The 19,826-nt window shown below is 42.8% G+C and overlaps 1 protein-coding gene across 1 annotated transcript in view; it reads left to right on the top strand.

Annotated features, from left to right (window-relative positions):
* LOC311144426 (A disintegrin and metalloproteinase with thrombospondin motifs 3-like) overlaps positions 1-19,826 on the top strand; it is a gene marked incomplete at both ends in the record, with an annotated part of 287,624 nt that overhangs the window by 244,399 nt on the left and 23,399 nt on the right. Inside the window, 3 exons of the mRNA XM_084180433.1 lie at positions 6,048-6,204; positions 7,755-7,887; positions 15,238-15,445. Coding sequence (XP_084036559.1) covers positions 6,048-6,204; positions 7,755-7,887; positions 15,238-15,445 — 498 coding nt within the window. The remainder of the gene's footprint in view (positions 1-6,047; positions 6,205-7,754; positions 7,888-15,237; positions 15,446-19,826) is intronic.

The raw sequence follows: 19,826 nt of genomic DNA, 5'->3' as shown, positions 1-19,826 counted from the left end.
GTCTGTTAGAGAGGACGTATTGACTCAGTCTGTTAGAGAGGACGTATTGACTCAGTCTGTTAGAGAGGACGTATTGACTCAGTCTGTTAGAGAGGACGTGTTGTCTCATTCTGTTAGAGAGGACGTATTGACTCAGTCTGTTAGAGAGGACGTATTGACTCAGTCTGTTAGAGAGGACGTATTGACTCAGTCTGTTAGAGAGGACGTATTGACTCAGTCTGTTAAACAGGATGTGTAGTCTCATCATGTTAGAGAGGACATGTTGCCTCACAGCCTGTTGGAGAGGACGTGGTGTCTCACATCCTGCAACAGAGTATTTGTTGTCTCAACCTGTTAGAGAGGACGTGTTGTCTCAACCTTTTAGAGAGGACGTGTTGTCTCAACCTTTTAGAGAGGACGTGTTGTCTCAACCTGTTAGAGAGGACGTGTTGTCTCAACCTGTTAGAGAGGACGTGTTGTCTCAACCTGTTAGAGAGGATGTGTTGTCTCAGCCTGTTAGAGAGGATGTGTTGTCTCAACCTGTTAGAGAGGACGTTTTGTCTCAACCTGTTAGAGAGGATGTGTTGTCTCAACCTGTTAGAGAGGACGTGTTGTCTCAACCTGTTAGAGAGGACGTGTTGTCTCAACCTGTTAGAGAGGACTTTTGTATTTGTATTTATTATGGAGCCCCATTAGTTCCTGCCAAGGCAGCAGCTACTCTTCCTGGGGTTTATTATGGATCCCCATTAGTTCCTGCCAAGGCAGCAGCTACTCTTCCTGGGGTTTATTATGGAGCCCCATTAGTTCCTGCCAAGGCAGCAGCTACTCTTCCTGGGGTTTATTATAGAACCCCATTAGTTCCTGCCAAGGCAGCAGCTACTCTTCCTGGGGTTTATTATGGATCCCCATTAGTTCCTGCCAAGGCAGCAGCTACTCTTCCTGGGGTTTGTTATGGATCCCCATTAGTTCCTGCCAAGGCATCAGCTACTCTTCCTGGGGTTTATTATGGATCCCCATTAGTTCCTGCCAAGGCATCAGCTACTCTTCCTGGGGTTTATTATGGATCCCCATTAGTTCCTGCCAAGGCATCAGCTACTCTTCCTGGGGTTTATTATGGATCCCCATTAGTTCCTGCCAAGGCAGCAGCTACTCTTCCTGGGGTTTATTATGGATCCCCATTAGTTCCTGCCAAGGCAGCAGCTACTCTTCCTGGGGTTTATTATGGATCCCCATTAGTTCCTGCCAAGGCAGCAGCTACTCTTCCTGGGGTTTATTATGGATCCCCATTAGTTCCTGCCAAGGCAGCAGCTACTCTTCCTGGGGTTTATTATGGATCCCCATTAGTTCCTGCCAAGGCAGCAGCTACTCTTCCTGGGGTTTATTATGGATCCCCATTAGTTCCTGCCAAGGCAGCAGCTACTCTTCCTGGGGTTTCTTATGGATCCCCATTAGTTCCTGCCAAGGCAGCAGCTACTCTTCCTGGGGTTTATTATGGATCCCCATTAGTTCCTGCCAAGGCAGCGGCTACTCTTCCTGGGGTTTATTATGGATCCCCATTAGTTCCTGCCAAGGCAGCGGCTACTCTTCCTGGGGTTTATTATGGATCCCCATTAGTTCCTGCCAAGGCAGCGGCTACTCTTCCTGGGGTTTATTATGGATCCCCATTAGTTCCTGCCAAGGCAGCGGCTACTCTTCCTGGGGTTTATTATGGATCCCCATTAGTTCCTGCCAAGGCAGCGGCTACTCTTCCTGGGGTTTATTATGGAACCCCATTAGTTCCTGCCAAGGCAGCGGCTACTCTTCCTGGGGTTTATTATGGATCGCCATTAGTTCCTGCCAAGGCAGCAGCTACTCTTCCTGGGGTTTATTATGGATCCCCATTAGTTCCTGCCAAGGCAGCAGCTACTCTTCCTGGGGTTTATTATGGATCCCCATTAGTTCCTGCCAAGGCAGAAGCTACTCTTTCTGGGGTTTATTATGGATCCCCATTAGTTCCTGCCAAGGCAGCGGCTACTCTTCCTGGGGTTTATTATGGATCCCCATTAGTTCCTGCCAAGGCAGCGGCTACTCTTCCTGGGGTTTATTATGGATCCCCATTAGTTCCTGCCAAGGCAGCAGCTACTCTTCCTGGGGTTTATTATGGAGCCCCATTAGTTCCTGCCAAGGCAGCAGCTACTCTTCCTGGGGTTTATTATGGATCCCCATTAGTTCCTGCCAAGGCAGCAGCTACTCTTCCTGGGGTTTATTATGGATCCCCATTAGTTCCTGCCAAGGCAGCAGCTACTCTTCCTGGGGTTTATTATGGAGCCCCATTAGTTCCTGCCAAGGCAGCAGCTACTCTTGGGTTCCAGCAAAATTAAGGCAGTTCATACAATTTAAAAAACATTCCATTACATTCACAGATTTCACAACACCTTGTGCCTTCAGGCCCCTCCTCCACCTCTACCACATACCTACAATTCAAAATCCATGTGTACGTGTGTGTATAGTGCGTATGTTATCGTGTGTGTTTGTGTGCATGTGTCTGTGCCTATGTTTGTGTTGCTTCACAGTCCCCGCTGGTCCATAAGGTGTTTAAAAAAAACTAATTTTACTGCTTGCATCGGTTACTTGATGTGGAATAGAGTTCCACGTAGTCATGGCTCTATGTAGTACTGTGCGCCTCCCATAGTCTGTTCTGGACTTGGGGACTGTGAAGAGACCTCTGGTGGCATGTCTTGTGGGGTATGCATGGGTGTCTGAGCTGTGTGCTAGTAGTTTAAACAGACAGTAGTGATGAAGTCAATATCTCCTACACTTTGAGCCAGAAGAGATTTACATAATTTTAGCTCTTTGTGTACATCCAAGGGCCAGCCGTGCTGCCCTGTTCTGAGCCAATTGTAATTTTCCTAATTCCCATTTTGTGGCACCTGACCACACGACTGAACAGTAGTCCAGGTGTGACAAAACTAGGGCCTGTAGGACCTGCCTTGTTGATAGTGTTGTTAAGAAGGCAGAGCAGAGCTTGATTATAGACAGACTTCTCCCCATCTTAGCTACTGTTGTATCAATATGTTTTGACCATGACAGTTTACAATCCAGGGTTACTCCAAGCAGTTTAGTCACCTCAACTTGCTAAATTTCCACATTATTTATTACGAGATTTAGTTGAGGTTTAGGGTTTAGTGAATGATTTGTCCCAAATCCAATGATTTTAGTTTTGGAAATATTTAGGACTAACTTATTCCTTGCCACCCACCATGAAACTAACTGCAGCTCTTTGTTAAGTGTTGCAGTCATTTCAGTTGCTGTAGTAGCTGACATGTATAGTGTTGAGTCATCCGCATACATAGACACACTGGCTTTACTCATTTTTACATTTTTAGTCATTTAGCAGACGCTCTTATCCAGAGCGACTTACAGTTAGTGAATACATATTTTTTTATACTGGCCCCCCATGGGAAACAAACCCACAACCCTGGCGTTGCAAACGCCATGCTCTATCAACTGAGCTACATCCCTGCCGGCCATTCCCTCCCCTACCCTGGACGACGCTGGGCCAATTGTGCGCCGCCCATGAGTCTCCCGGTCGCGGCCGGCTGCGACAGAGCCTGGATTCGAACCAGGATCTCTAGTGGCACAGTTAGCACTGCGATGCAGTGCCTTAGACCACTGCGCCACTCAGGAGTACGCTACTCAAAGCCAGTGGCATCTCATTAGTGAAGACTGAAGAAAGTAAGGTGCCTAGACAGCTGCCCTGGGGAATTCCTGATTCTACCTGGATTTTATTAGAGAGGCTTCCATTAAAGAACACCCTCTGTGTTCTGTTAGACAAGTAACTCTTTATCCACAATATAGCAGGGGGTGTAAAGCCATAACACATATGTTCTTCCATCAGCAGACTATGATCGATAACGTCAAAAGCCACACTGAAGTCTAACAAAACAGCCCCCACAATCTTTGTATCATCAATTTCTCTCAGCCAATCATCAGTCATTTGTGTAAGTGCTATACTTGTTGAATGTTGGTTCTCAATTTGTTTACTGTAAAATAGCATTGTATCTGGTCAAACACTATTTTTTCCAAAAGTTTACTAAGGATTGGTAACAGGTTGATTGGTCTGCTATTTGAGCCAGTAAAGGGGGCTTCACTATTCTTGGGTAGCAGAATGACTTTTGCTTCCCTCCAGGCCTGAGGGCACACACTTTCTAGTAGGCTTAAGTAAGCATTTCACGTTAATGTCTACACCTGTTGTATTCGGCGCATGTGGCAAATTAAATTTGATTTGATTTTGATTTTAAGATATGTAAAATAGGCGTGGCAATATCGTCCGCTATTATCCTCAGTAATTTTCCATCCAAGTTGTCAGACCCCGGTGGCTTGTCATTGTTGATCAACAATAATCATTTTTTCACCTCTTCCACACTCACTTTACAGAATTCAAAATTACTTTGTTTGTCTTTCATAATTTGGTCAGATATACTTGGATGTGTAGTGTCACCGTTTGTTGCTGGCATGTCATGCCTAAATTTGCTAATCTTGCCAGTGAAAAAATAATTAAAGTAGTTGGCAATATCAGTTGGTTTTGTGATGAATGAGCCATCTGATTCAATTAATAATTTAGCTGCGTTTGCCTTTTTTCCCAAATGTCATTTAAGGTGCTCCAAAGCTTTTTACTATCATTCTTTGTCATTTATCTTTGTTTCATAGTGTAGTTTCTTATTTTTATTCAGTTTAGTCACATGATTTCTCAATTTGCAATACGTTTGCCAATCGGTTGTGCAGCCAGACTTATTTGTTGTCTCAGTCTGTTTGAGAGGACGTGTTGTCAGACTGTTAATTAGGACGTGTTTTCTCCGCCTGTCAGAGAGGATGTGTTTTCTCAGCCTGTTACATTTTACATTTTTAGTCATTTAGCAGACGCTCTTATCCAGAGCGACTTACAGGAGCAATTAGGGTTAAGTGCCTTGCTCAAGGGCACATCGACAGATTTTTCACCTAGTCGGCTCGGGGATTAGAGCCAGCGACCTTTCGGTTACTGGCACAACGCTCTTAACCACTAAGCTACCTGCCGCTCCATGTTAGAGAGGATGTGTTGTCTCAGCCTGTTAGAGAGGACGTGTTGTCTCAACCTGTTAGAGAGGATGTGTTTTCTCAGCCTGTTAGAGAGGATGTGTTGTCTCAACCTGTTAGAGAGGATGTGTTGTCTCCGCCTGTTAGAGAGGATGTGTTGTCTCAGCCTGTTAGAGAGGATGTGTTGTCTTACAACCTGTTAGAGAAGACGTGTTGTCTCCGCCTGTTAGAGAGGAAGGAGATTATCCCTCCGCCGTCTCCATCTCCGTACAATACCAGTCAGGTTAAACAGTCTCTATCTCTTATCTGGTCTCCATCGCCTGGTACTCAGGGCTCTATTGTCCCTCTAAACACTCTGACATCAATGCAAATGCAATGGAAAATCACATCAAAACAGCATCTTGCTTTTAAAACTCACCTCACTGTGATGATCAATTTGAAGAAAGAAGTTCAACAACAGGTTGAAACTTAGTGTAAAACATGATCGTTGTGGATGTTGTTTCAAAGCCTAACACAATGAAATGGACAGCGCTTTCTAAGGTGATGATGAATTCAAAACACCCATACACATATTAGAGCTTAAAAACTGAATTAAAATTATGAATGTGCCGTTATACAATACATGGCCTACTGTTTATTACACATGACAAAAACAATAAAACTAATAAATACTGATTGAAGATGTCTTTGGTACATAATTGATCTAGCCTATACTTTTGTTTTACATATTAGTAAAGACAAGATTAAATTGAGAATAGTCTGACAGGTGGAAATATGATCACTTGATGAGAGAACAGCTTTGCAGCCTGAGGCAAGGAACAGAGCGCAAGCTTTTTTTGCAACTTTCTTAAATCATCAATAGCCTACAGTATATTCACATCATGCAGCCCATTTATCTTTTGATTTCTAAGACATTAAAAGGTTAGCATAAATCTGCATATAACTCTTATGAATGTTTGAATGTAATTTCTCCCTAAACTCAAACTCACCTTTCCTTGATTCTGTTTCCTGTTTAGGTAATCCCTCAGGACAACGAGACCAGGTCAACCCTGATGTATAAATACATCATCCATGAAGACTCTGTCCCCATCAACAACAACAACGTCATTCAGGAGGACATCTACGAATGGGCCCTGAAGAGCTGGTCGCAGTGTTCTAGACCCTGTGCTGGAGGTAAAGTTCTAGAGCTAGTCTCACTGTTCTAGACCCTGTGCTGGAGGTAAAGTTCTAGAGCTAGTCTCACTGTTCTAGACCCTGTGCTGGAGGTAAAGTTCTAGAGCTAGTCTCACTGTTCTAGACCCTGTGCTGGAGGTAAAGTTCTAGAGCTAGTCTCACTGTTCTAGACCCTGTGCTGGAGGTAAAGTTCTAGAGCTACTCTCACTGTTCTAGACCCTGTGCTGGAGGTAAAGTTCTAGAGCTACTCTCACTGTTCTAGACCCTGTGCTGGAGGTAAAGTTCTAGAGCTACTCTCACTGTTCTAGACCCTGTGCTGGAGGTAAAGTTCTAGAGCTAGTCTCACTGTTCTAGACCCTGTGCTGGAGGTAAAGTTCTAGAGCTAGTCTCACTGTTCTAGACCCTGTGTTGGAGGTAAAGTTCTAGAGCTAGTCTCACTGTTCTAGACCCTGTGCTGGAGGTAAAGTTCTAGAGCTGGCCTCGGTGTTCTAGTGCTAGTCTCAGTGTTCTAGACCCTGTGTTGGAGCTAAGGCTCTAGAGATGGCCTCAGTGTTCTAGAGCCTGTGTTGGATGTGAGCGGGTCTCTCAGTGTTCTAGAGCCTGTGTTGGATGTGAGCGGGTCTCTCAGTGTTCTAGAGCCTGTGTTGGATGTGAGCGGGTCTCTCAGTGTTCTAGAGCCTGTGTTGGATGTGAGCGGGTCTCTCAGTAAGCCAAGTCTAGTTCAGTAAGGGTTAGGGTTAGGGTTAGGGTCTCTCAGTAAGCCAAGTCTAGTTCAGTAAGGGTTAGGGTTAGGGTTAGGGTCTCTCAGTAAGCCAAGTCTAGTTCAGTAAGGGTTAGGGTTAGGGTTAGGGTCTCTCAGTAAGCCAAGTCTAGTTCAGTAAGGGTTAGGGTTAGGGTTAGGGTCTCTCAGTAAGCCAAGTCTAGTTCAGTAAGGGTTAGGGTTAGGGTTAGGGTCTCTCAGTAAGCCAAGTCTAGTTCAGGCTTGTAACTCTACTGTACACTTTTAGAAGAAATGGTTCCAAAAGGGTTCTTCAGCAGTCCCTATTGTAGAACTCTTCTTGGTTCCAGGTAGAGTCCTTTTGTGTTTAATGTAGAACCCTCTCTGGAAATGGTTCTACATGGAACCCAAAAGGTTTTACCTGGAACCAAAACGGTTCTATCTGGAACTCTGCACATCTATCATTCCAGTGTTAATACTAAATAGTAATTATTTTGCACTATGGCCTATTTATTGCCTTACCTCCATAACTTACTACATTTGCACACACTGTATATATATTTTCTGTTGTATTTTTGACTTTATGTTTTGTTTACCCCATATGTAACTCTGTGTTGCTGTTTTTATCGCACTGCTTTGCTTTATCTTGGCCAGGTCGCAGTTGTAAATGAGAACTTGTTCTCAACTGGCTTACCTGGTTAAATAAAGGTGAAATAAATACAAATTATTCAAAGGGTTTTCCTATGGGGACAGCAAATATCCCTTTTAGGTTCTAGATAGCACCTTTTGTTCTAATAGTTTAGTGGTATTCCAACACCATTTCCTCCCCTAGGGTTCCAATACACTAAGTATGGCTGCAGGAAAAAGGGTGACAGCAGGATGGTCCACCGGGGATCCTGTGATGTCAGCAAGAAGCCCAAACCCATCAGGAGAATGTGTAACCTACAGGACTGTACGCAGCCACAGTGAGTATAGCCACCAGCACACCACAATGCTAAAACACTGGTTTTACACAAGACTTAGTAGATAAAAACACCTTCAGGTTTCAGACTTAGTAGATAAAAACACCTTCAGGTTTAAGACTTAGTAGATAAAAACACCTTCAGGTTTCAGACTTAGTAGATAAAAACACCTTCAGGTTTAAGACTTAGTAGATAAAAACACCTTCAGGTTTCAGACTTAGTAGATAAAAACACCTTCAGGTTTCAGACTTAGTAGATAAAAACACCTTCAGGTTTAAGACTTAGTAGATAAAAACACCTTCAGGTTTCAGACTTAGTAGATAAAAACACCTTCAGGTTTAAGACTTAGTAGATAAAAACACCTTCAGGTTTCAGACTTAGTAGATAAAAACACCTTCAGGTTTCAGACTTAGTAGATAAAAACACCTTCAGGTTTCAGACTTAGTAGATAAAAACACCTTCAGGTTTCAGACTTAGTAGATAAAAACACCTTCAGGTTTCAGACTTAGTAGATAAAAACACCTTCAGGTTTCAGACTTAGTAGATAAAAACACCTTCAGGTTTAAGACTTAGTAGATAAAAACACCTTCAGGTTTTACACAAGACTTAGTAGATAAAAACACCTTCAGGTTTAAGACTTAGTAGATAAAAACACCTTCAGGTTTCAGACTTAGTAGATAAAAACACCTTCAGGTTTCAGACTTAGTAGATAAAAACACCTTCAGGTTTCAGACTTAGTAGATAAAAACACCTTCAGGTTTCAGACTTAGTAGATAAAAACACCTTCAGGTTTCAGACTTAGTAGATAAAAACACCTTCAGGTTTCAGGCTTAGTAGATAAAAACACATTCAGGTTTAAGACTTAGTAGATAAAAACACCTTCAGGTTTCAGACTTAGTAGATAAAAACACCTTCAGGTTTCAGGCTTAGTAGATAAAAACACCTTCAGGTTTTACACAAGACTTAGTAGATAAAAACACCTTCAGGTTTTACACAAGACTTAGTAGATAAAAACACCTTCAGGTTTTACACAAGACTTAGTAGATAAAAACACCTTCAGGTTTTACACAAGACTTAGTAGATAAAAACACCTTCAGGTTTTACACAAGACTTAGTAGATAAAAACACCTTCAGGTTTCAGACTTCTTCACAACAATTGAACCTCTCTCCTTGAAGTTATTGATGATCCGATAAATGGTTGATACTAGCAGCAATATCCTTGCCTGTGAAGCCCTTTTTGTGCAAAGCAATGATGACGGCACGTGTTTCCTTGCAGGTAACCATGGTTAACAGAGGAAGAACAATGGTTTCAAGCACCACCCTCCTTTTAAAGCTTCGAGTCTGTTATTTTAACTCAAACAGCATGACAGAGTGATCTCCAGCCTTGTCCTCGTCAACACTCTCACCTGTGTTAACGAGAGAATCAATGACATAATGGCAGCTGGTCCTTTTGTGGCAGGGCTGAAATGCAGTGGAAATGTTTTTTGGGGATTAAGTTCATTTTCATGGCAAAGAGGGACTTTGCAATTAATTGCAATTCATCTGATCACTCTTCATAACATTCTGGAGTATATGCAAATTGCCATCATAAAAACTGAGGCAGCATACTTTGTGAAAATTAATATTTGTGTCATTCTATAAAATATACACTACCATTCAAAGGTTTGGACAAACCTAGTCATTCAAGGGGTTTTCTTTATTTTTACTATTCTCTACATTGTAGAATAATAGTGGTGTATATTTGGTGGTCTAAGGCACTGAATCGCAGTGCTAACTGTGCCACTAGAGATCCTGGTTCGAATCCAGGCTCTGTCGCAGCCGGCCGCGACCGGGAGACTCATGGGCGGCGCACAATTGGCCCAGCGTCGTCCAGGGTAGGGGAGGGAATGGCCGGCAGGGATGTAGCTCAGTTGGTTGTGGGTTCGATTTCCACGGGGGGCCAGTATAAAAAAATTAAAAATAAAATAAATAAAGATTAAAAAATAAAATAAAATAAATGTATTCACCAACTGTAAGTCGCTCTGGATAAGAGCGTCTGCTAAATGACTAAAATGTAAAATAATAGTGAAGACATCAAAACTATGAAATAACACATATGGAATCATGTAGTAACCAAAAAAGTGTTAAACAAATCAAAATATATTTTAGATTAGAAATTCTTCAAATAGCCACCCAGCCTTGATGACAGCTTTGTACACTCTTGGCATTCTCTCAACCAGCTTCATGAGTTAGTCACCTGGAATGCATTTCAATTAACAGGTGTGCCTTCTTACATTTGAGTCATTTAGCAGACGCTCTTATCCAGAGCGACTTACAGGAGCAATTAGGGTTAAGTGCCTTGCTCAAGGGCACATCGACAGATTTTTCACCTAGTCCGCTCGGGGATTAGAACCAGCGACCTTTCGGTTACTGGCACAACGCTCTTAACCACTAAGCTACCTGCCGCCCCAGGTAAGTTAATTTGTGGAATTTCTTTCCTTCTTAATGCGTTTAAGCCAATCAGTTGTGTTGTGACAAGGTAGGGGGGTATACAGAAGATAGCCCTATTTGGTAAAAGACCAAGTCCATATTATGGCAAGAACAGCTCAAATAATCAAAGAAAAACGACAGTCCATCATTACTTTAAGACATGAAGGTCAGTCAACATGGAACATTTCAAGAACTTTTAAAGTTTCTTCAAGTGCAGTCGCAAAAACCATCAAGCGCTATGATGAAACTGGCTCTCATGTGGACCGCCACAGGAATGGAAGACCCAGAGTTACCTCTGCTGCAGACGATAAGTTCATTAGAGTTACCAGCCTCAGAAATTGCAGCCCAAATAAATGCTTCACAGAGTTGAAGTCACAGACACATCTCAACATCAACTGTTCAGATGGGACTGTGTGAATCAGACCTTCATGGTCAAATTTCTGCAAAGAAACCACTAATAAAAGACACCAATAAGAAGAAGAGACCTGCTTGGGCCAAGAAACACGAGCAGTGGACATTAGACCAGTGGAAATGTGTCCTTTGGTCTGGAGTCCAAATTGGTTCCAACCGCCGTGTCTTTGTGAGACGCAGTGTGGGTGAACGGATGATCTCCGCATTTGTAGTTCCTACCGTAAAGCATGGAGGAGGAGGTGTTATGGTGTGGGGGTGCTTTGCTGGTGACACTGTGATTTATTTAGAATTCAAGGCCCACTTAACCAGCATGGCTACCACAGCATTCTGCAGCAATATGCCATCCCATCTGGTTTGGGCTTAGTAGGACTATAATTTGTTTTGCAACAGGACAATGACCCAACACACCTCCAGGCTGTGTAAGGGCTATTTGACCAAAGAGAGTCCTCCACATCCCCGACCTCAACCCAATTGAGATGGTTTGGGAGTGAAGGAAAAGCAGCCAACAAGTGCTCAGCATACGTGGGATCTCCTTCAAGACTGTTGGAAAAGCATTCCAGGTGAAGCTGGTTGAGAGAATGCCAAGAGTTTGCAAAGCTGTCATCAAGGCAAAGGATGGCTATTTGAAGAATCTCAAATATAAAATATATATTTTTGGTTACTACATGATTCCATATGTGTTATTTCATAGTTTGGATGTCTTCACTGTTATTCTACAATGTACAAAATAGTACAAATAAAGAAAAACCCTTGAATGAGTAGTTGTGTCCAAACTTTTGACTTGTACTATATATATACTTTTTTATTCTATGTAATTTTACATTTTATACCCACATGGTAGTTATGCAAATTTCCCATGTAGGTTTAAATTTATAGCTGGTTTCCCAATCATAACCAACTGTTTTACCAGTTGTTACCTGTTTAACCCTAACCCTAACCCTAACCCAGTACACAGATTAATTCATTGTAATGTTTTTCTAACCTGCAGGAATATTTTTGACTTGTGCTTCAGGACCCTGTCCTGGAATCACATAGCTCATTCATTTACATCTTACGATCATAACCCATGGCATATTTCTTCAGGACGTGGTCCTGGTATCTCTATAGTACCTAACCCTAACCCTTTCATTAGGACTCTGTCCTGGTTATCTCTATAGTACCTAACCCTAACCCTAACCCTTTCATTAGGACTCTGTCCTGGTTATCTCTATAGTACCTAACCCTAACCCTAACCCTTTCATTAGGACTCTGTCCTGGTATCTCTATAGTACCTAACCCTAACCCTTTCATTAGGACTCTGTCCTGGTTATCTCTATAGTACCTAACCCTAAACCTAACCCTTTCATCAGGACTCTGTCCTGGTTATCTCTATAGTACCTAACCCTAACCCTAACCCTTTCATCAGGACTCTGTCCTGGTTATCTCTATAGTCCCTAACCCTAACCCTTTCATCAGGACTCTGTCCTGGTTATCTCTATAGTACCTAACCCTAACCCTAACCCTTTCATCAGGACTCTGTCCTGGTTATCTCTATAGTACCTAACCCTAAACCTAACCCTTTCATTAAGACTCTGTCCTGGTTATCTCTATAGTACCTAACCCTAACCCTTTCATTAGGACTCTGTCCTGGTTATCTCTATAGTACCTAACCCTAACCCTTTCATTAGGACTCTGTCCTGGTTATCTCTATAGTACCTAACCCTAACCCTTTCATTAGGACTCTGTCCTGGTTATCTCTATAGTACCTAACCCTAACCCTTTCATTAGGACTCTGTCCTGGTTATCTCTATAGTACCTAACCCTAACCCTTTCATTAGGACTCTGTCCTGGTTATCTCTATAGTACCTAACCCTAACCCTAACCCTTTCATCAGGACTCTGTCCTGGTTATCTCTATAGTACCTAACGCTAACCCTAACCCTTTCATTAGGACTCTGTCCTGGTTATCTCTATAGTACCTAACCCTAACCCTAACCCTTTCATCAGGACTCTGTCCTGGTTATCTCTATAGTACCTAACCCTAACCCTTTCATTAGGACTCTGTCCTGGTTATCTCTATAGTACCTAACCCTAACCCTTTCATTAGGACTCTGTCCTGGTTATCTCTATAGTACCTAACCCTAACCCTAACCCTTTCATCAGGACTCTGTCCTGGTTATCTCTATAGTACCTAACCCTAACCCTAACCCTTTCATCAGGACTCTGTCCTGGTTATCTCTATAGTCCCTAACCCTAACCCTTTCATCAGGACTCTGTCCTGGTTATCTCTATAGTACCTAACCCTAACCCTAACCCTTTCATCAGGACTCTGTCCTGGTTATCTCTATAGTACCTAACCCTAACCCTAACCCTTTCATCAGGACTCTGTCCTGGTATCTCTATAGTACCTAACCCTAACCCTTTCATTAGGACTCTGTCCTGGTTATCTCTATAGTACCTAACCCTAACCCTAACCCTTTCATCAGGACTCTGTCCTGGTATCTCTATAGTACCTAACCCTAACCCTTTCATTAGGACTCTGTCCTGGTTATCTCTATAGTACCTAACCCTAACCCTAACCCTTTCATCAGGACTCTGTCCTGGTTATCTCTATAGTACCTAACCCTAACCCTAACCCTTTCATCAGGACTCTGTCCTGGTATCTCCAACACGTGACCTATTCCTAGAACAGGATTTTCTAAAAGTTCTTAGAACAGGATTTTAAAAGTTCCCAGAACATTCCCCAATTGGAGGTTGTGTTTTAAGATAATCAGTCTCACCCTTAACTCTATATGTTCGGAATGGCGTATCCACTCACTGACACCCCCTACCGGTCTGAGGCGGGTCCCTTTTCTGCTCCGAGTGTGGGGCTCCCTGAGCCACGTCTAACGCAGCTCCTGCGTGCAGTTAACCTCGGTCTCCTTGGGAGCATTCAGCAATCGGAGTTAACATCCCATCCTCGTCACCAATAGTGGTGGTAATTCTAACCAAAGGGAGAGAGACTGTATTCTTCAAATAACTTTATTATAAGATTTGCAAAAATGAAGCAATCAACCATCACTGAATAGTTCAGAGTTGAAAAGTTTAATGAACAGAGCTATCTTTCGCCTTTCATAGAAAGTACATCCTTTTATCTTTGACAGTTAGCAGATGTGCAGAAACAGGCCCTGGGAACAGAGTTGTAAAAAGTAATTTAGCTCGTCTGTGTAGATCAATTAAGCTGATATCGCCACCACTCTCTGTTCCTCACTGCACTTCCCATATAGCTGAATTCCTGCCGATCGTAAACACAAGAGGTTCCATAATGTGGTCGCACCCAAGCAGCTCATAAATCTGGACGCTCAGATTTATGACTAAGTCACACAAGATAAGCCTGTATCAGTAAAAATACTAACATATAACAATAGATTATTATCTTAAGTAAAAACAGCATAGTATGTCTAATTAAACAGTATAGTATGTAATTAATATTTAATTTCCACCACACACTCTATGGTTGTCACACTATGGTTGTTCCTCTATGGGTCCTCTATGGGTCCTCTATGGGCCCTCTATGGTTCCTCTATGGGTCCTCTATGGTTGTTCCTCTATGGGCCCTCTATTGTTCCTCTATGGTTGTTCCTCTATGGTTGTTCCTCTATGGTTGTTCCTCTATGGTCCCTCTATGGGTCCTCTATGGTTGTTCCTCTATGGTTGTTCCTCTATGGGTCCTCTATGGGTCCTCTATGGTTGTTCCTCTATGGGCCCTCTATGGTTCCTCTATGGTTGTTCCTCTATGGTACCTCTATGGTTCCTCTATGGTTCCTCTATGGTTGTCCCTCTATGGTTGTCCCTCTATGGTTGTCCCTCTATGGTTGTTCCTCTATGGTTCCTCTATGGTTCCTCTATGGTTGTACCTCTATGGTGCCTCTATGGTTCCTCTATGGTTGTTCCTCTATGGTTCCTCTATGGTTGTTCCTCTATGGTTCCTCTATGGTTCCTCTATGGTTGTACCTCTATGGTGCCTCTATGGTTCCTCTATGGTTGTTCCTCTATGGTTGTTCCTCTATGGTTCCTCTATGGTTGTTCCTCTATGGTTCCTCTATGGTTCCTCTATGGTTGTACCTCTATGGTTCCTCTATGGTTGTTCCTCTATGGTTCCTCTATGGTTGTTCCTCTATGGTGCCTCTATGGTTGTTCCTCTATGGTTGTTCCTCTATGGTTCCTCTATGGTTGTCACTCTATGGTTGTTCCTCTATGGTTCCTCTATGGTTGTCCCTCTATGGTTGTTCCTCTATGGTTGTTCCTCTATGGTGCCTCTATGGTTCCTCTATGGGTCCTCTATGGTTGTCACTCTATGGTTGTTCCTCTATGGTTCCTCTATGGTTGTCCCTCTATGGTTGTTCCTCTATGGTTGTTCCTCTATGGTGCCTCTATGGGTCCTCTATGGTTGGCCCTCTATGGTTCCTCTATTGCTTCTATCCTGTTCTAACTGTGGTTGTTATTATCTCTCCAGATGGATCTCAGAGGATTGGGAGCACTGCACTAAGACTTGTGGCAATCTGGGTTTCCAAATCCGGACGGTTCGCTGTGTCCAGTTCCTTAATGAGGGGACCAACCGCTCAGTCCACAGCAAGTACTGCAGCGGGGAGAAACCAGAGAGCAGACGGCCCTGTAACAGACTGCCCTGCCCTGCACACTGGAGGCCTGGGGCCTGGTCAGAGGTAATGAGTTATACTTATGTCTGGTCAGAGGTAAAGAAATATAGTTATACATGCTCAGAGGTAATGAGATATGGTTATGCCTGGTCAGAGGTAATGAGATATGCCTTAGTGGTTACTGGTCAGAGGTAATGAGATATGCCTTAGTGGTTACTGGTCAGAGGTAATGAGTTATGGTTATGCCTGGTCAGAGGTAATGAGATATGCCTTAGTGGTTACTGGTCAGAGGTAATGAGATATGCCTTAGTGGTTACTGGTCAGAGGTAATGAGATATGCCTTAGTGGTTACTGGTCAGAGGTAATGAGATATGGTTATGCCTGGTCAGAGGTAATGAGATATGCCTTAGTGGTTACTGGTCAGAGGTAATGAGTTATGGTTATGCCTGGTCAGAGGTAATGAGTTATGGTTATGCCTGGTCAGAGGTATTGAGTTATGGTTATGCCTGGTCAGATTTAGTGTGTTATACAGTGCATTCGGAAGTATTCAGATGTTGTTACGTTGCAGCCTTATTCTAAAATGGATTAACTTATTTTGTGTCCTCACAATACCCCATAATGACAAAGAGAAAACAGGTTTGTAGAAATTTCTGCACATTTATGGAATATAAAAAACTGAAAATACCTTATTTACATAAGTATTCAGACCCTTTGCTATGAGACTCGAAATTGAGCTCAGGTGCATCCTGTTTCCATTGATCATCATTGATATTTTTCTACAACTTTATTAGAGTCCACCTGTGGTAAATTCAATTGATTGGACATGTTTTGGAAAGGCACACACCTGTCTACATAATGTCCCACAGTTGACAGTGCATGTCAGAGCAAAATCCAAGCCATGAGGTCGAAGGAATTGTCCGTAGAGCTCCGAGACAGGATTTTTTCGAGGCACAGATCTGGGGAAGGGTACCAAAAAAATGTCTGCAGCATTGAAAGTCCCCGGGAAAACAGTGGCCTCCATCATTCTTTAATGGAAGAAGTTTGGAACCACATAGACTCTTCCTAGAGCTGGCCGCTCAGCCAAACTGAGCAATCGGGGGAGAAGGGCCTTGGTCAGGGAGGTGACCAAGAACCCGATGGTCACTCTGACAGAGCTCCAGAGTTCCTCTGTGGAAATGAGAGAACCTTCCAGAAGGACAACCATCTCTGCAGCACTCCACCAATCAATCCTTTATGGTAGAGTGGCCAGACGGAAGCCACTCCTCAGTAAAAGGCACATGACAGCCTCTTGGAGTTTGCCAAAAGGCACCTAAAGGACTCTCAGACCATGAGAAACAAGATTCTTTAGTCTGATGAAACCAAGATTGAACTCTTTGGCCTGAATGCCAAGCGTGAAGTCTGGAGGAAACCTGGCACCATCCCTATGGTGAAGCATGGTGGTGGCAGCATCATGCTGTGGGGATGTTTTTCAGCGGCAGGGACTGGGAGGCTAGTCAGGATCGAGGGAAAGATGAACGGAGCGAAGTACAGAGAGATCCTTGATGAAAACCTGCTCCAGAGCTCTCAGGACCTCAGACTGGGGCGAAGGTTCACCTTCCTACAGGACAACGACCCTAAGCACACAGCCAAGACACTGCAGGAGTGGCTTCGGGACAAGTCTCTGAATGTCCTTGAGTGGCCCAGGAGAGCCTGGACATGAACCTGATCGAACATCTCTGGATACACCTGAAAATAGATGTGCAGCAACGCTCCCCATCCAACCTAACAGAGCTTGAGAGGATCTGCAGAGAAGAATGGGAGAAACTCCCCAAATACAGGTGTGCCAAGCTTGTAGAGTCATACCAAAGAAGACTCGAGACAGTAATTACTGCCAATGGTGCTTCAACAAAGTACTGAGTAAAGGGTCTGAATACTTACAGTCGTGAAAAAGTAAGTACACCCCATGGAAAGGGTTAGGGTTAGGGTTAGGATGAGGGTGAGGGTGAGGGTTAGGGTTAGGGTGAGGGTGAGGGTTAGGGTTAGGGTGAGGGTGAGGGTTAGGGTTAGGGTGAGGGTTAGGGTTAGGGTTAGTACACAGATTAATTTTCATTAAGACTCTGTCCTGGTATCTCTATAGTACCTAACCCTAACCCTAACACCCCATGGAAAGTTGCCATTTTGTTTTTGGGACATATTTGGACAGATGGATATGTAATCTTCACTTCAACACTATTGACAGATAAAGGTAACCTAATTTAACAAATGGCACTGAAAGATTATACTTTGTAATCATTTATTCATCAAAAATTTACAGAAATGCAATTCCATAGTTCGGGAAAAATAAGTACACCCCTAGCTTCAATAGCTTGTGTTGCCCCCTTTTGGCTGAAATAACTTAATGTAGACGTTTCTTGTAACTGTCTATCAGTCTCTTACATCGACTGGGAGGAATTTTTGCCCACTCTTCTTTACAGTACTGCTTCAACTGTGTCATGTTCGAGGGCTTTCTTGCATACATGGCCCGCTTCAAGTCTCCCCACAGCATTTCGATAGGATTGAGATCTGGGCTTTGACTCGGCCATTCCATAACCCTCCATTTCTTCTTTTTGAGCCATTGTGTTGTAGCTTTGCTTTTGTGTTTTGGATCATTGTCCTGTTGCAAGATCCATGTCCGGTTCAGCTTCAGCTTTTTGACAGATGGCCTCATATTCTCCTCAAGAATTCTCTGGTACAATATAGAATTAATGGTTGACTCAATGATGGCAAGTTGGCCCTGAGGCAGCAAAGCAGCCCCAAACCATAATGCCACCGCCTCCATGCTTTACGGTTGGTAAGAGGTTCTTCTGTTTAAAGGCAGTGTTTCGTTTACGCCAAACATGGCATCTGGCATTGCAACAAACGAGGTAAACTATCTGTAAGTCAATGAAGAACAAATTGTTATTTACAATCAAATCAAATTGCATTGGTCACATACACATATTTATCAGTTGTTATTGCAGGTGTAGCAAAATGCTTGTGTTCCTAGCTCCAACAGTGCACTAATATCTAACAATACACACGAAAAAGTAAAAGAATAAAAGATAGAAATATTAGGACGAGCAATGTTGGAGTCCGGAGTATAAATAGTTTGTGTGTGTATATATATATATATATATATATATATATATATATATATATATATATATATATATATATATATATATATATATATATACAGTGCATTCGGAAAGTATTCAGACCCCTTGACGTTTTCCACATTTTGTTACGTTACAGACTTATTCTAAAATGGATTCAATTAAAACTGTCCTCATCAATCTACACACAATGCCCTATAATGACAAAGTGAAAACAGGTTTTTATTTATTTTTGTAAATTTATTAAAAATAAAAAACAGAAATACCTTATTTACATAATTATTCAGACCCTTTGCTATGAGACTCGAAATTGAGCTCAGGTGCATCCTTTTCCATTGATCATCCTTGAGATGTTTCTACAGCTTGATTGGAGTCCACCTGTGGTAAATTCAATTGATTGGACATGATTTGGAAAGGCACACACCTGTCTATATAAGGACCCACAGATTACAGTGCATGTCAGAGCAAAAACCAAGCTATGAGGTCGAAGGAATTGTCCGTAGAGCTCCGAGACAGGATTGTGTCGAGGCACAGATCTGGGGAAGGGTACCAAAACATTTCTGCAGCATTGAAGGTCCCCAAGAACACAGTGGCCTCCATTATTCTTAAATGGAAGAAGTTTGGAACCACCAAGACAATTCCTAGAGCTGGCCACCCAGCTAAACTAAGCAATCGGGGGAGAAGGGCCTTGGTCAGGGAGGTGACCAAGAATCCGACGGTCACGCTGACAGAGCTCCAGAGTTCCTCTGTTGAACCTTCCAGAAGGACAACCATCTATGCAGCACTCCACCAATCAGACCTTTATGGTAGTGGCCAGACGGAAGCCACTCAGTAAAAGGCACATGACAGCCCGCTTGGAGTTTGCTAAAAGGCATCTAAAAGTAGTCTCAGACAATGAGAAACAAGATTCTCTGGTCTGATGAAACCAAGATTGAACTCTTTGGCCTGAATTCCAAGCGTCACGTCTGGAGGAAACCTGGCACCATCCCTACGGTGAAGCATGGTGGTGGCAGCATCATGCTGTGAGGATGTTTTTCAGCAGCAGGGACTGGAAGACTAGTCAGGATTGAGGGAAAGATGAACGGAGCAAAGTACAGAATACTTATGTAAATGTGATTTGTCCGTTTTTTTTTATGTACACATTTTTTTTTTAATTAAAAAATGTGCTTTGTCATTATGGGGTATTGTGTGTAGATTGATGAGGAAAATATTAAATTTAATTCATTTTAGAATAAGGCTGTAACGTAACAAAATGTGGAAAAAGTCAAGGGGTCTGAATACTTTCCGAATGCACTGTATATACTGTATATATATATATATACTTGGAGTAGCAG

The sequence above is a fragment of the Coregonus lavaretus genome (assembly GCF_964263955.1).
Source record: "Coregonus lavaretus genome assembly, chromosome: 17".
NCBI lineage: Eukaryota > Metazoa > Chordata > Actinopteri > Salmoniformes > Salmonidae > Coregonus > Coregonus lavaretus.
This window is presented reverse-complemented; position numbering and strand designations above follow the sequence as displayed.